The sequence below is a fragment of the Vanrija pseudolonga genome, chromosome 2, assembly GCF_020906515.1.
Source record: "Vanrija pseudolonga chromosome 2, complete sequence".
Lineage (NCBI taxonomy): Eukaryota > Fungi > Basidiomycota > Tremellomycetes > Trichosporonales > Trichosporonaceae > Vanrija > Vanrija pseudolonga.
In genome coordinates, this window is record NC_085850.1 from 2882136 (window position 1) to 2895584 (window position 13449).

Genomic DNA, 13449 nt, shown 5'->3' on the forward strand with positions numbered 1-13449 from the left:
GACGGCGCGTCCCGGGCTCGACCTGTGTGTATCAAAGCCCTCCTCCCAGACTGAGCGTCGACAACGCATGGATTGTGGCAATGCTGGTTCCCATACTATGGCCAGGTTGAGCTGGACCGTCGATCTTCTCGCGCACATTTGTGTCTCACTGCCATGCTGAGCTGAGGGAAGGGTAGCGCTCATCGACGGCACCGGCTCAGGACCTCCCTTGAAGCTTGTTATGCGAAGCGTGAGAGAGAACCAGCGAATGACCGGTCGTTCTCCTGGTCGTCTCGTTTCGAGTGGTGCCATCCGCGAGGCACTGGCCACCCCGGGTCCTTTCGTCCCCTCACCTCCAAGCTTCGAGCCGGGTCAGCGGTGAACAGCTAGTAAACACAAAATCTTGCCTCGAAGTCTGAACTAACAGGTCTTCCCAAACGCGCCAAAAACAAGGGGGCTGGGTTACACATGACACTAAGGGCCTCCTCTGTTCTCATGCTGATGTCGGAGACCCGCAACCCTCTGAGGACGACGGGTCGCCGCGCTGTCGTGCATACTTATAAGGACGCAGCACGTTGCCCCAGTGTCAGCAGCCAGCAGCAACAACTCAACCGCACCGTCGCCACCTCAATATGAAGACCACCACCGCAATCGTCACCGGGCTCACCGCCGCTTCCATCGTCGCCGCGGCCCCGACCGCCGACAACGACGCCGCTCCGAAGAAGAGGGACGCCGCCACGGGCCCCAGCGAGGACTGGGTGGCCCGGATTCGCGTTGAGCGTGAGGAGCCTCCGACCCCTGTCCTCAGGCGAGAGCCTGTTATGAGCTCCGACGGGGGGTACGTACCGCCCCCCAGCGGGAAGGGGTGCACCATTCTGTAGAGTGCCAGCCGGGGCCAGCGGTGTCGCACTGGACGATTCCCTCCACCGAACGCACAAGGTCCCGGGTCAACGCGACACGTGGCTCTGTGATGCAAACAGCTGTGTGGGATGGGGAAGGTCGAGATGGGCTTCGCACCGGTATCAAGAGACTGGCATTGGCAGCCCTCAGTCTGGAGTCCGCGCGATCACTAAGTCTTGACGCGTATAGTGATGTAACATGAACAAGTGGGCACTGGGACGCAATAGAGGAGTGTTACGGGTTTCTAGTATCACCGCCTCGAGGGAACTGGGACAATGGGAACACACCCTGCTTGAGGTCTCTTGTTGACCTCGGCGACGCTGGGGTGTGAGAGATGGGAGTTTGGATACGTGCAACTTAGTGGAGTGTGCCCTCCGGCGACCCTGCCTTCTAGAGCATTGATCAGATGAACGATTGGCTTAAAAACGTGATGCACAACTCGGCAGAGGCCCCAGCCGCGTTGCGCCGTACGAATGCCTCGACGCCGTGCACAGGTGCACCGGAGACACTGGCCTCACCTTGACGCCAGTGTTGTGACGCTGGTGTCCACCCAGCTCCCAGTAGTACTGTGATGTGGCTCGGCTGCGTGCGATGGGCGAGGACATGGCGAGCAGTGCAATTGTGGGAAGTTACAGTCTGTGCGCCTCAGCTGCCACAAGTGGCGTGTCAGAAACCACCCGTTCACCTGACAGCTGTCTCTTTGAAGACGACGCGGGTCAAACACCCCCTGGTACGCCCAACCGTATCAAACACAAGTCCCCCGAACCTACTCCTGACCATCGTAACCACCACGGACACCACCGCCCTCACGACCGCCCCTGCTGCCTGTGCGGCCATTGTGACCACAGCCGCCGGGGGTGAAACGTTGATGGGGCACTAGGTGAATAGGAAATAAGGGGTATGCTTTATGCATGCAAGTCCGTTGGGACCAATACCAGACTACACCGCCTTGACAAGCAACACCCCAGGGCCAAAGCCGGCGCTAGCTCGTTGGCGCCGTCATCCGTGCCACTCTTCTGGGGCCACCGCGAGCTAACTTTCGTGCCTCCTCCTGTTCCCCCGTTACTGGTCTCTAGGGACGTCACTCCGCGAAGCATGTGAACCTTGACGACCCCGGTGGGGCTCGGGTGTTAGGCAGCATGCACTGGTGGCCGTGACGGGGGACATATAAACACCCCTACGGTCTCACACGCTTTCTCACTCACCTCGCTGCCCAGCCTCAACTCCACCATCATGAAGACATCCACCCTCGTCACCACCCTCGCCATCGTGTCCGTCGCAACGGCGGCTCCTACCCCGACCACTCCGGACGCGTCTCTCGAGAGGAAGGATGCCGGTCCCGACGCCAGCTCCGAGGACTCGTTCACGCACACGCTGGTCGAGCGCGATGGCCCCAACCCCGTCGAGCGCGGTGATTCCTACGCCGTCCCGGGCGCCGTAGGTGGGCCCCCAGTGCCCTGCTACACGAAGCTTCCCGGAACCGACTACTGTCCTCCCCACTGTCGCCAGCAGTAGTCTCGCGGCATATGACTTTGACCGCCAAACTTCTTCGATGTAGTTCATCAGTAGACTGCCTACGCTTGAAATCGTATGGGGCAGAGGTCAAAGCTGTCCCTCCTGTCCAATGGGCTGTCTAATTGTGGAGCGTGTGGTGGTCCTCTCTGGATTTAATTGGTGCCATTACCGGTTTGGTCAGCTGGCCACTCACCCCAGGCCCCCCAGAGTGCACAAGACCCGACGTGCGCAACCATGTGATGCTTAGGGCCGCCAGCTTCCGCTGGCCGGTGCAATGTCGAGATAATCAAGGCATCAAACCAAGTTGTTGGTCAGTGATTCCCCAGCCTAGTCGTCACTGTGCACAACCCGAGCTGGCTGCTGGCGGGCTGCAAGCCTTCGCGTGGTTGTGTTCCCCAGCAGTGCCACGGGCAATGCGTGCTGCTCAGATACGGTTGTGACTTGACTTGACTTGACCCATTTTTGCCCATTTTCGAGAAGTACAAAGAGGTCAGCACAGAGGTTACCACCATGCCCCGAGGACGCGCAGCGCGCTGAAGGCGGTACTAGTGCCGAGGACGCCTTGCTAAGTCGGCATCTGCCAGTGAGCCACCTGCCGACGAGGAGGCGGGGACACTCTCCAACGCCAGGGCCGGAGAATGGGACATATCATGCTGTTCGTAGCTTCACGACGGGGCTTCTCGAAACGCACGGGAGACACAAATGCACCGCTCGGCGGATTGGGATGCAATGCAGCCTCTGTTGTCACTGGAACCGCGCATTCACCGGGTAACCATGTGAAGCTTACATAGAGCCGCCAGCTTCCGCGTCCCGGTTCTACATACTAGTGGAGAGGGGAACCAAGGCACGCACCCAAGCCCGAACCGTCAGTTATGCCACAGTCTGCACTGGTCCGTTCCTGCATCGCGGTCGATGGGTAGAACCATCCCGTCTCCCACACAGCGTGACGACAGGTGTCCTCAGTCGTCCGGTGAGTGGTGTGGTTCTGAAGGTACTAAACCCCTTTGCCCTACACGAACGCCCCCGCCGCCTTTCAGCAACACCATGAAGACCACCACCATCGTAACCGCCCTCGCCGTAGCGTCTATCGCCACGGCGGCTCCTACCCCCGCCAACCCGGACGCAGCACTCGAAAAGAAGGGTGCCGACCCTAACGCCAACTCTGACGACACGTTCACGCACATTCTCGTTGAGCGCATCGAAAAGGTCTATGACAGGGCTGGCGGGAATGGTGGCGAAGGGGGACAAGGGGGGAAGGGGGGGCCAGTGGGGCCAGGGGGGTCAACCTCCTGCCTCGAGAAGCATCCCATCACCAAGGAGTGTCTTAAGAGCATCTGTGGCCAGCAGTAGTCTCACCTGATCCTCGACTGACGAGGCTAGAAGTGCAACAGGCAGACCCGCTCGCTCGCGCCAAGGAAGTTGCCCCCCCCCCCCCTCTGGTAGCTGCCAATGCAATGCAAACGGTTGGAACCGCATGGGGAGCGAGGTCAAAGCTCGCCCTCTTGTTCGGAGGTCGGTCTATTAGTCGAGAGCGCTGTGGTGTCCAAGATGCGTACGACGGGTGGGAGTTATCTCTTCGACTTGCAGCGCCTTCGTCTCACGTCTTTGTGTGGGCGCCACTACTGCTGGTCGGCGCAGGCACACCGCTTGTACTGTCATCAGAATAAATCTGATGCCTTCGTCCCATTGGCAGGCACGCGCTGTCTCCGAGGTCACTCCCCTCCAACCATGTGATGCTTAGCGCGGCGTCTTCCGCGTCCCGTCAAGGGGACAGAGAAACCCAGGCACCAGACGCGAGTGGTCAGTCTGCCACACCCGAGTGAAGTGGGCGTATTCGGTGCGGGTGTTCATGGGTAGACCACTCTCCCACGCAGCCTGACGACGGGGGTGCTCAACAACCGCGGGTTCAAGCCAGCGGCGTGGCACTGGAGTTATTAAACCCTTTACCTCCCCTTCCCCGGGGGGTCACAACAACACCATGAAGACCACCGCACTCGTCACCGCCATCGCCGCCGCGTCCGTCGCCTCGGCTATCCCGTCGACGCCGCACGGCGAGGTGCAGGAGCGAGACGTCGACCCGCGCGCAGACAACGGCCACGTCGAGGCGCGGGACGCGGCGCCCGACCCCGAGACCGAGACCGAGCCCCTTGTCGATGGGTCCGAAGGCACGACCTTGGTTGAGCGCGCCGCCCCGATACGCAATGAGACTGCTCCGGGACCGCCAACCTCGGGCGGGGTGAGTTGTTGTACCCTCAGAGCTGGGAGGTCAGGCTGACGGGCTGGTTGACAGCGTCCGTGCGTCATTCTTTAGGGTACAAGCCTTCTCAGGTGCTACGTGACCCACGACACTGACGGACGTCGGCGGGAAGACGAGGTTACCAGGTTGTAGCTCGTGGATGCAGTGTGTGCGAAGACCTCCGGGGCGCACCAAGCAGAACGCGTCAGGCCGCGTGGTCCGGATCATCAGCCCTCGCCTGTCAGCGAGGTAGGGTTACTCAGCCCACGCGGAGTCTAGCCCCACGAACCCAGCTTGGAGGCCGATGCCGTGCAACACCACAGGGGGGCCAGTGGGTATACTGTACTGGGGGCCTGTGCAGCACAACACACCGACTGAGACGCCCGTGGCGTGCGACGACTCTCTCAACCTCACGATCTCGTCGCCCAAGCCAGGCGTGGGTTCCGTGAGCGGGACGGTCAGGTCGGCTGACACGGGGCCGGGCACCACCTGAGCAGAGCGGGGCCTGCGTGTCATTATTTAGGACAGTGTGTGGTTCAAGGACCGTCAGCGTAGCTAGGCCGCCTGCCTGTCTGCCGAGGAGAGGAGCACGAGAGAAGTTGTACGCGACAAATGCACTCTGCGCAGGGGTCAGCGAGATAATACGGATAGACTCACCTTTACTCAGCCAACCGCAACACTATCACTCCGGAGCATCGTAGCTTGGCGTGTAGCTCGCTGTGAAAGCACTGGAGGCACGCTTCGCCTAGAGGCGTGCGCGCGGCATTGGTGCCGGACGCCTCCTACTACTGGCTCATCGGACAGCGAGCAGCAGCAGGACGACATGCAGTCCTGGCGATTGGCGTCGAGCTGCAAGTGGCTGTTGCTGCCCTGGTTCCAGCAGGTGACTGGATGTGTCGATGATGTCATGGATCGCCGTAGAGCCAGGGGTGGGCCTGATTCCAGATGCACCCTGGGACTTGGCTGCTGCCCTCCGCGCCCGCTCGCTGATCGACACCACTCGAATGAATGGGGGCATTGACAAGCTCGCTCGGGGTAGTCAATGGTGTGACATGTCGTCGTCAAAGCATTCAAGCGGGATGGTGTAGTCCCCTCAACCACCCCCGAGTGGATGGAGAGAGGATGGATGCTGGGGCTGGAGTGAGCAAGGATGTACGCCGAGCCCGTCGTCGTCGATGACACCTGTCGCCATGTCTCCACGTCGCAACCGCTGCCGTCGCACCACACACGTTTCATTTCTTCCACACACGCAGCCTACGTTCCACTACCAAAAGAGCTCGGCGCTTAACCGCGCTTTGCGGCGTTAGCAGCGTCCTGGGCCCGCTTGATGTCGTCCTTGACGTTGTCCTTCTGCACCGAGTCAGCGGATGCTCTGTGCTGCTGCCACTCACCAAGCGCTGGCCGGCAGCCTTGATCTCAGCGGGCGAGGTGACACCCTCGGCAATGGCCTCGTCGGCGATGGCCTTGGCGGCGGCGACGGTCGAGTCGAAGCGCTCGTTGACGGCACCCTTGACCTGGTCAAACTGCTTCTCGGCAGCCTTGCTAGCCTGCTGGGCCTGCTTGACAAACTCCTTGCCGAGCTTCTGGCCAGCCTCGTAGCCGTCCTTGGCGGCCTGGCGGGCCTGCTCCTGGAGCTTCCTGGCGGCGTCGGCAGCGTCGTCGCGGGCGACGGTCGAGGTGGTGAAGGCGCGAGCCGCGGGGTAGCGGGCAGCGCGGAGGGCAGAGACACGGGCGAGCTGGAGCATTGTGGTGGTTTACTTGGGGATGGGCGGATGGAGGGGATCTCTGCAACCCGGCTCTCACGCAGCTCACTTATCTAGTCTGCGACTGGCCGAGCCGACCCGTCAGTCTCCCAGACGTGAAACCAACGCCCCCAAGCGACGGCCCTTCTCATCCTGCCACCTCCCCCAATGCGGATGGTGCACACTCGGATAGATGTGCCCGGTCGGTTCCCATGACCCAGTGGGCCAGTGATGTCAGTGATGCGTCTGTTGCCGACGTCCGTCGGAGGTAGTGGGGTGTGCAGGAGTCTGGTTTGGTTTGGTTGCTGCACCTTGGCCACAAAGGTGGTCAACGTCATCCAAGTGGCATATTGCGGGCGGCAGTGGGGCGCGGATCGACCACCTGATGCCGTTGTATGGGAACAGAAACAGGGGAGCCAGTTCCTGGAAGGGGGGGCGGGTCTGCTAAGCGGTAACAAGTTTGAGTGCAGCGTGCAGGCCTAGCAGCAGCGCTAGCCCGTGCAACCCAACCAACCTTCACGAGCCCGGGCCTGGGATACCAGCTGCGTGCCGCGTTTCCGGATACCGGTAAGGAGCAGCGGGTGTGCCAAGATGAGATGCATCGAGAGAGGGGGGCAAGACAAAGGAGACACTGTGACGGACCAGATGGAGGTCACGTTGCCGCCACGTGCTCAGGCACGGCACCGACGACTCGAGACTGACACCACTCTTGTGTCGGAACCGTGTTTTGAATGCAAAATCATCACGACAAACCCGTCCCACACTAGCCCTCAGCGACATGTCCAAGCGGGCGAACAAGAGGCAGCTGCGAGAGCTGGAAGAGCTGGAGGCGCTCAAGGCCTCGACACCAGTGCCCGAAGACGACAGCGAGGAGGAAGAGGAGGAGCATGCCGGTCCGGCTCCGATCAACCCCTTTGCGGCGGTGAGTACTGCCTTGCAGGCGTGCGCTGATGGCCCAGCTTGGCGGCGATGACGAACCTGAAGAAGAGGAGGAAGAGGAGGAGGAGGCGGCAGTGACAGTGAAGAAGAAGGTACGCCGTCGCTCCCCCTTTGCCCAGCTAAACGACGCCCAGAACAAGAAGAAGAAGCCAAAGAAGAAGAAGCCAGCAGCAGCGGCCCTTGTGGACGAGGACGCCGAGTCGCCTGCGGCCTCGACACCAAAGTCCAAGGGCAAGAAGAAGGGCGGCAAGGCAGAGCCAGAAGCCGACCTCGACGGCATGGACGAGGTGGACCGGGCGCTCGCCGAGCTCAAGCTCAAGTATGGCGAGGATGCGCCGGCGCCAGCAGCAGCACCAGAACAGGTGGCCAACGAGCCCAAGTCGGCGCTGGCATTCAGGTCGCTGCTGTCGGTTGACCCAAAGAACCTCGACGCCGACGCCGAGCTGCGGCGCTTCTTCGGCTCCAAGGTGGTGAGTGCGGGCGGCTCCTTGCGCCGTTGGCAAGGTACTGACGCCTGGCAGATCGCGTCGGCCACACCAACGAACAGAAATCACCGCGCCGCGGCCTCCTCCAAGGCCCGCTACACCATCGCCAAGCCCAAGCCGACGTACCCCCCGCCGACGTCGCTCGCGGGCCTCAACATGCACGAGATGAGCGCCGAGGACGTCGAGGACGTGTACGACCGCCGCGGGTGGGAGCAGACCGACCCCGGAGAGAAGTGGTACACCTTTGAGCACTCGCCTGCGTGGCGCGAGGTCGAGAGGCAGTTCTTGGGTGCGGTGCGGTCGCATGGTGCGTGTTGCGTGTGCATGCGTGTAGCACTGGCTGACACCCGCTCCAGACCCCAACGAGCTCATGGCCCTCCTCCAGGTCTACCCATGGCACGTTGACACGCTGCTGCAAATGAGCGAGATGTACCGTCTCCAGTCGGACATTGGTGCCGCGTCCGACTTTGCCGAGCGCGCACTGTACGCCTTTGACCGGTGCCTCGTCCCCGGCTTCAACGTGCAGTCTGGCGCCTGCCGCCTCGACTTTGACTATGTCGAGAACCGGCCCATGTTCACCGCGTTGCACCGCATCATCTCGTACCTAGGTCGCCGTGGATGCTGGGTTACAGCGTTCAACTTTGCCAAGCTCTTGTTTGCGCTCGACCCCGAGGGCGACCCGCACGGCGTGGCCCTGTGGCTCGACTTTTTGGCCATCAAGGCCAACCAGGGCCAGTGGCTCCTCTCCATGCTTGAGATGCGCGAGACGAGCCGAGCTGCCGCGCTGTGGCACGGATACCCCGGCATGGCGTATGCCCGCGCTCTTGCGCTGCGCGCCGAGGAGGACGCGGCCAAGGACAAGGAGCACGAGAAGAGCACCGAGGCGCTCATCGCCGCCATCAAGACTTTCCCCGAGGTCATTGTGTTGCTAGCCGACAAGGTCGGCGCGGATGTGCCTGGTGGCGCACGGAGTAACCCTTTGCTCCAGGTCGAGGCGGGATACACACAGTCACCGACGACCGTCCTCCACCTCCTGGCGCACATCTACGTCGCACGATCCGAGGCATTGTGGAAGGAGCCAAAGATTCTCTCGTGGCTAGGCAAGACGTTTGCCAAGGCCCTTCCGCTCATCGACGAGGGCTCGGCGCGCTCGCTTCGCGCCGAGGCACACGCCATCATCCAGACCCCACGCGACCTCGGCGCGGACGGTGACCTGGCCGTGCCGCTCAACATTTGCCGACACGTTCTGTGCTCCGAGTCGACGTCGTGGCTCGGGTTCCTGCCACCGGCGATCAAGACGCGCTCGTTCCACGCGTACGACCCGCTGCCGCCCAGCACGGCAGTGACGGCGTACGACGCCGTGTACTTTGACCCCGTGGCGCGTGCGCGCGGCGCCGGCTTCCGCGGCGAGGCGGGCGCCCAGGGCCAGATGTTTGAGCGCTTCCTCGGCATGGTGCGCGGCATGATTGGCCAGGAGCCAGCGCAGTGGCCCCAGCCGATGCAGGAGGCGTTCCAGCAGTTTGCTGGCGGGCGCGCGCCAGCCGACATGCCAGTCGACCAGCGCGCCGCGCTCGTGCGCGACCTCGTGCGTACATGGGAGGAGATTGTGCGCGGGTTCCAGAACGGCGAGATGGACATGGGCGGGTTTGGGACTGTCGGCGATGAGGGCGGCATGCCGGGCGCCTTCCCGCAGTAGGCGTGTGCGCGGCGCGTTCCCGCAGTAGACGTGTGCATTGTATCGATATGCATTGGCATTGGCGCGGCGGGGTAATGGACATGATGATGCATAATGTACAGTGTTCTACTACTACTCCTCCAGGCGCCAGCGCGCGACCCGTGCATTGCCCTCCTCGACCTCGAGGCGGCGCCACTCGGCCAACGACGACGGGTTGACGACCCATATGCGCGCGCGCTGGCCGGGGCCCTCGTCGCCCGCGCGCGGGATACCGTCCGGCACGCCAGCCTCGCGCATGACCTTGAGCACGGCGCCGCGGTTGTTGGTGAGGACGGTCGCGCGGCGCTGCACACCCGCGAGCATGGTGCGCAGCGTGTGGCCCGAGGGCAGGCGCGACGGGGGCGGGAACACGGTGCCCGCGCGCAGCGGGTTACGCGACGCCTTCTTCTGCTTCCTGCCCCCGCCCGACTCGGTGTCCTCGTCTGGCGTGGCCCCGTCGGGCCCGGCCGCAATCATGGCGGCACACACATGCGCGACGACGGCGTCGAACGGCGTCTCGGCGCCTTGTGGCGCCGGCGCGGTCCCGTCCTCGTCGCCGTCTTCGAGCACGCGCACCCTGATGCCCTGCAGCGCGCCGGTATCCCCCTGCCAGCGCGAGCCGGCCCAGTAGTCGCCCGTGTTGTCGGCGAAGAGCGCCTCGGCGCGCGCGCGCTCCTTCTCCCCGCCAATGAGGTTGACCAGCCCCGGCAGCCGGTCGCGCACCTCCTTGGTCACCCAGAAGCGCGCGCCGCCGGGCAGCCGCTCGCGCAGCTCGTATATCAGCGGCCGCACCATCTCGCACCGTAGCTGGTCGCGCAGGTCGCGGCTCGCGCCGGTCAAGCGCAGCAGAACGCCGCCGCCCAGCGCTGCGTTCGCGCCGTCGCGCGGTACGGGCCCGGGACAGATTGGCCGAAACCGCGCCTCGAGCTCCACGTCGCTCGCTGGCAGCGGGTGGTGCGTCGAGTCGCAGCACAGCGCGATGAGGACGGACAGGTCGAGCACGATGTCGGCCGCTGGTGTGGGCTCGTCGGGGGTTGGAGGGTCGACTGGAGCTGGCACGTCGTCGTTCCACTCGCTCGCAAAGTCCAGCTCGATGCCGAGCTCGCGCATCGCAGCAAACGTCGCTGGGATCCGGTCGTCCGCGTGCCCTGCGGCCGGGTGCTCCTCGAGCCGCGTGAGCACGTAGCGTACCCTCGGCGCTGCGAGCCCAGGTAGTCTTGTGTGCGAGTGCGCCGCGGCGACCAGCGCGCGAGCCTGTACCAGCAGGCTGTTGGTCAGTCGTGGCGGCGCTGCTGAGGCCGCTGGCTCGCTGTCGTCGGCGTCAGAGTCGTCATAGTCCGAGTTGAGGTACGAGTCGTGCTCCCTAAACTCGACGAGGAGGCGTGTGTCTTTGATACTGGGCATGTCGTCAGCCGACCTGCTCCAGCGGCGCCAGCCGCCACGACTCACGTATTGACCTTGACCCACTCGTCGCCGCCGCGGGCGACAACGTCGACCTTTGTCGCGCCGGCGCCCGACCCGCCGCCGGGGCCGGGACGCTTGTCCATGCTCTGCCATATGCCGAGCAGGGGCCCCTCGGAGCGGCGGAACGCATCCCACACGCCCTGCAGCGAGATGAGGTTGGTCGAGTACTCTGCCGGCGGGGTCGCGCTGCCGACGAGCGCCTCGACCGTGTCGCGCTCTTTCGCGACCTGGGAGAGGAACTTGGTGATCCCCGCCACTGACGCCTGCGCATAGTCGTCCGGGTGGTGCCAGTCCACTATGGGCGGCCGGTACCGGTCCCGCGGGGACCCAGACGCAATGTACCCCTCTATATCTGCGCAGAGCGCGTTCAGCTGCGCCGCCGCCGCGATGAGAGGGGCGGGGGCTGCCATGAGTGCGCTGGCGAGGGTTAGCCGGGCTGTCTATGCCACTCGCTCATGCTCACCTGTGTGCTCTTGTCGCGAGGTGATGGTGCATCAGTGCCGCCTGTTATCGTCTTGCTCGTTGCCATCACGCTCGCCTCGGCACTCGCTCGCTCTCCCCGGCTCGCGTGGATGGCCTCCACTTGCGACACACCACGTGGGAATGCCCCCGCGTCGCGTCTCTGGTTCATGACGTACTGTTGCAATTTCGACGCGTCTGATCTCTTTCTGCCATCCACACTGCCAACATGACCGGCATGATCGAAGACACAGAATACGAGGAGGAGCGAAGACGGCTGATAGCGTGAGTGGGGACGTGTTATTCCGTTGACAGTAGCGAAAATGAAGCCCTGCTGTTCGACCTGGGGCTCGACAAGCCCGCGTTTGAGAAGAAGGCCAAGCCAAAACCCAAGCCCAAGGCGCCGAAGAAGCGGTCCGGGGACGACGAGTACAAGCCTGAGGAGGTGCGCCGCTCGAGGCGCGTGTCGGGGTTCCGCGCGCAGACGGTCAGCGACAGCGAGAGCGACGGCGGCAGCGGCTTCAGCGATAGCGACGGCGGCAGCGGCTTCAGCTAGAGCGACTCGGAGGGAGGGCGCAAGCCGACCAAGCGCCGCCGCGGGCCGTCGCAGCCCAAGCGCAGGGCCGAGGACTATATCCCCCAGCGCAACGCGCAGCGCCTCGGCATCCGAACGCAGGACCCGTGAGCCATACCTAGCTGCGGTGGCGCTGACCAGATGTAGCAAGCAGCACGGCCACATCCCCGGCGTCGAAGTCGGCCGCTGGTGGGCGACCCGGATGGACTGCTCCACCGACGCGGTGCACGCGCCGACCGTGGCCGGTATCAGCGGCAACCGCGACGACGGGGCGTACAGCGTGGCCCTGAGCGGCGGATACCCCGACGAGTGAGTTGTCTTTGCCGTGCTGTGCATAGCTCACGCCGCCAGCGTCGACATGGGCGACATGTTCACGTACACCGGTGCGGGCGGGCGCGACCTCAAGGGCACGGCCAAGAACCCCAAGAACCTGCGGACGGCGGCACAGACGTTTGACCAGAGCTTTGACCACGTTAACAATGCCGCGCTGCAGGTGAGCCGTAGCAACAGACAGCACTAACCGCAGCGCTCGTCGATTACGCGTAAACCCATCCGCGTGATCCGCGGGTACAAGCTCGACTCGGAGTTTGCCCCCGCAGAGGGGTACCGCTACGACGGGCTGTACATTGTCGAGCGCGCGTGGATGGCCAAGGGGCTCACCAAGGGCCTGCTCGTGTGCCGGTTCGCGTTCAAGCGCGTGCCCGGGCAGCCGCCGCTGCCCCAGCGCGCCGAGGAGGCGGAGGCGGAGGACGCGCAGGCCGAGGGTGTCGAGAGCGAGGAGAACGACGTCGAGGAGGTCGCGCAGGTGATCGAAGCTGAAGACGACGTCGCCAAGCGGGAAACGAAGCGCAAGTCTGCCGACGCTGAGGCGGCCCCACCTCGCAGGGGGCGCGGCAGGCCGCCCAAGGCCGTAGCGCCGCAGGTGGTCGAGAGCACCGAGGTGCAAGCCGCGCGCCGCCGCTCCGAGCGCGTCCTTGCCGAGCTGTCTATTGCGGAACCGCCAGAGGTTGACCTCGCCGAGGTCGAGCGGGGCAGCCGCAAGCTCGTCGAGGCTGCACAGCCGGAGGCGGAGGTCGTCCCGGCCAAGCGCGGACGTGGGCGGCCGCCAAAGACGCCCACGGCGACACCGACGAGCCCGCCGCGCCGCGCATCCGGGGTCAAAGTCGAGGTGAGAGCCACGCCTGAGGTGACGGAGGTCATCGCCAAACGCGGGCGCGGATGGCCGCCCAAGACGTCCAAGACTCCAACAACGATCACGCCGCGCCGCGCGACCCAGGTCGAAGTCGAGATTATCAGCCCCAGTCCACGCCGCGCGCGCACATCCGTGTCCGCGTCTCCTGCCAAACGCAAGCCTCGTGTGTCCGCGCCTGGTCCTACCCCTGCTCCTGCCTCTGCTCCTGCTCCCCGCCGCGGCCGTGCCCGCCGCTACGTCTAGCCCATTT

The 13449-nt window shown here is 64.2% G+C and overlaps 7 protein-coding genes across 7 annotated transcripts; 5 read left to right on the forward strand and 2 right to left on the reverse strand.

Annotated features, from left to right (window-relative positions):
* Positions 1 to 611: 611 nt before the first annotated feature.
* On the forward strand, positions 612 to 2394 carry LOC62_02G002860 (uncharacterized protein; the record flags this gene model as incomplete). The annotated part of the gene is made up of 2 exons (XM_062769384.1): positions 612 to 817; positions 2097 to 2394. 2 exons carry the CDS (start codon positions 612 to 614, stop codon positions 2392 to 2394), a joined length of 504 nt encoding a protein of 167 aa, XP_062625368.1.
* Positions 2395 to 3438: 1044 nt separating this feature from the next.
* LOC62_02G002861 (uncharacterized protein) lies at positions 3439 to 3744 on the forward strand (the record flags this gene model as incomplete). The annotated part of the gene is made up of 1 exon (XM_062769385.1): positions 3439 to 3744. One exon carries the CDS (start codon positions 3439 to 3441, stop codon positions 3742 to 3744), a length of 306 nt encoding a protein of 101 aa, XP_062625369.1.
* Positions 3745 to 4372: 628 nt separating this feature from the next.
* LOC62_02G002862 (uncharacterized protein) lies at positions 4373 to 4783 on the forward strand (the record flags this gene model as incomplete). Its single annotated transcript, XM_062769386.1, has 2 exons — positions 4373 to 4630; positions 4706 to 4783. 2 exons carry the CDS (start codon positions 4373 to 4375, stop codon positions 4781 to 4783), a joined length of 336 nt encoding a protein of 111 aa, XP_062625370.1.
* Positions 4784 to 5846: 1063 nt separating this feature from the next.
* On the reverse strand, positions 5847 to 6495 carry LOC62_02G002863 (uncharacterized protein). The gene is made up of 2 exons (XM_062769387.1): positions 6022 to 6495; positions 5847 to 5980 (listed from the first exon to the last, which is right to left on the reverse strand). Exons 1-2 carry the CDS (start codon positions 6373 to 6375, stop codon positions 5915 to 5917), a joined length of 420 nt encoding a protein of 139 aa, XP_062625371.1. The 5' UTR covers positions 6376 to 6495; the 3' UTR covers positions 5847 to 5914.
* A 625-nt stretch (positions 6496 to 7120) lies between these two features.
* On the forward strand, positions 7121 to 9517 carry TCF25 (Transcription factor 25). Its single transcript, XM_062769388.1, has 4 exons — positions 7121 to 7294; positions 7332 to 7781; positions 7833 to 8103; positions 8153 to 9517. The coding sequence occupies exons 1-4, from the start codon at positions 7151 to 7153 to the stop codon at positions 9490 to 9492; spliced, it is 2205 nt and encodes a 734-aa protein (XP_062625372.1). The 5' UTR covers positions 7121 to 7150; the 3' UTR covers positions 9493 to 9517.
* An 86-nt stretch (positions 9518 to 9603) lies between these two features.
* LOC62_02G002865 (uncharacterized protein) lies at positions 9604 to 11469 on the reverse strand (the record flags this gene model as incomplete). The annotated part of the gene is made up of 3 exons (XM_062769389.1): positions 9604 to 10906; positions 10960 to 11391; positions 11438 to 11469. 3 exons carry the CDS (start codon positions 11467 to 11469, stop codon positions 9604 to 9606), a joined length of 1767 nt encoding a protein of 588 aa, XP_062625373.1.
* A 193-nt stretch (positions 11470 to 11662) lies between these two features.
* ORTH2 (E3 ubiquitin-protein ligase ORTHRUS 2) lies at positions 11663 to 13442 on the forward strand (the record flags this gene model as incomplete). Its single annotated transcript, XM_062769390.1, has 6 exons — positions 11663 to 11718; positions 11749 to 11920; positions 11990 to 12114; positions 12149 to 12316; positions 12359 to 12500; positions 12534 to 13442. The coding sequence occupies 6 exons, from the start codon at positions 11663 to 11665 to the stop codon at positions 13440 to 13442; spliced, it is 1572 nt and encodes a 523-aa protein (XP_062625374.1).
* Positions 13443 to 13449: the final 7 nt, after the last annotated feature.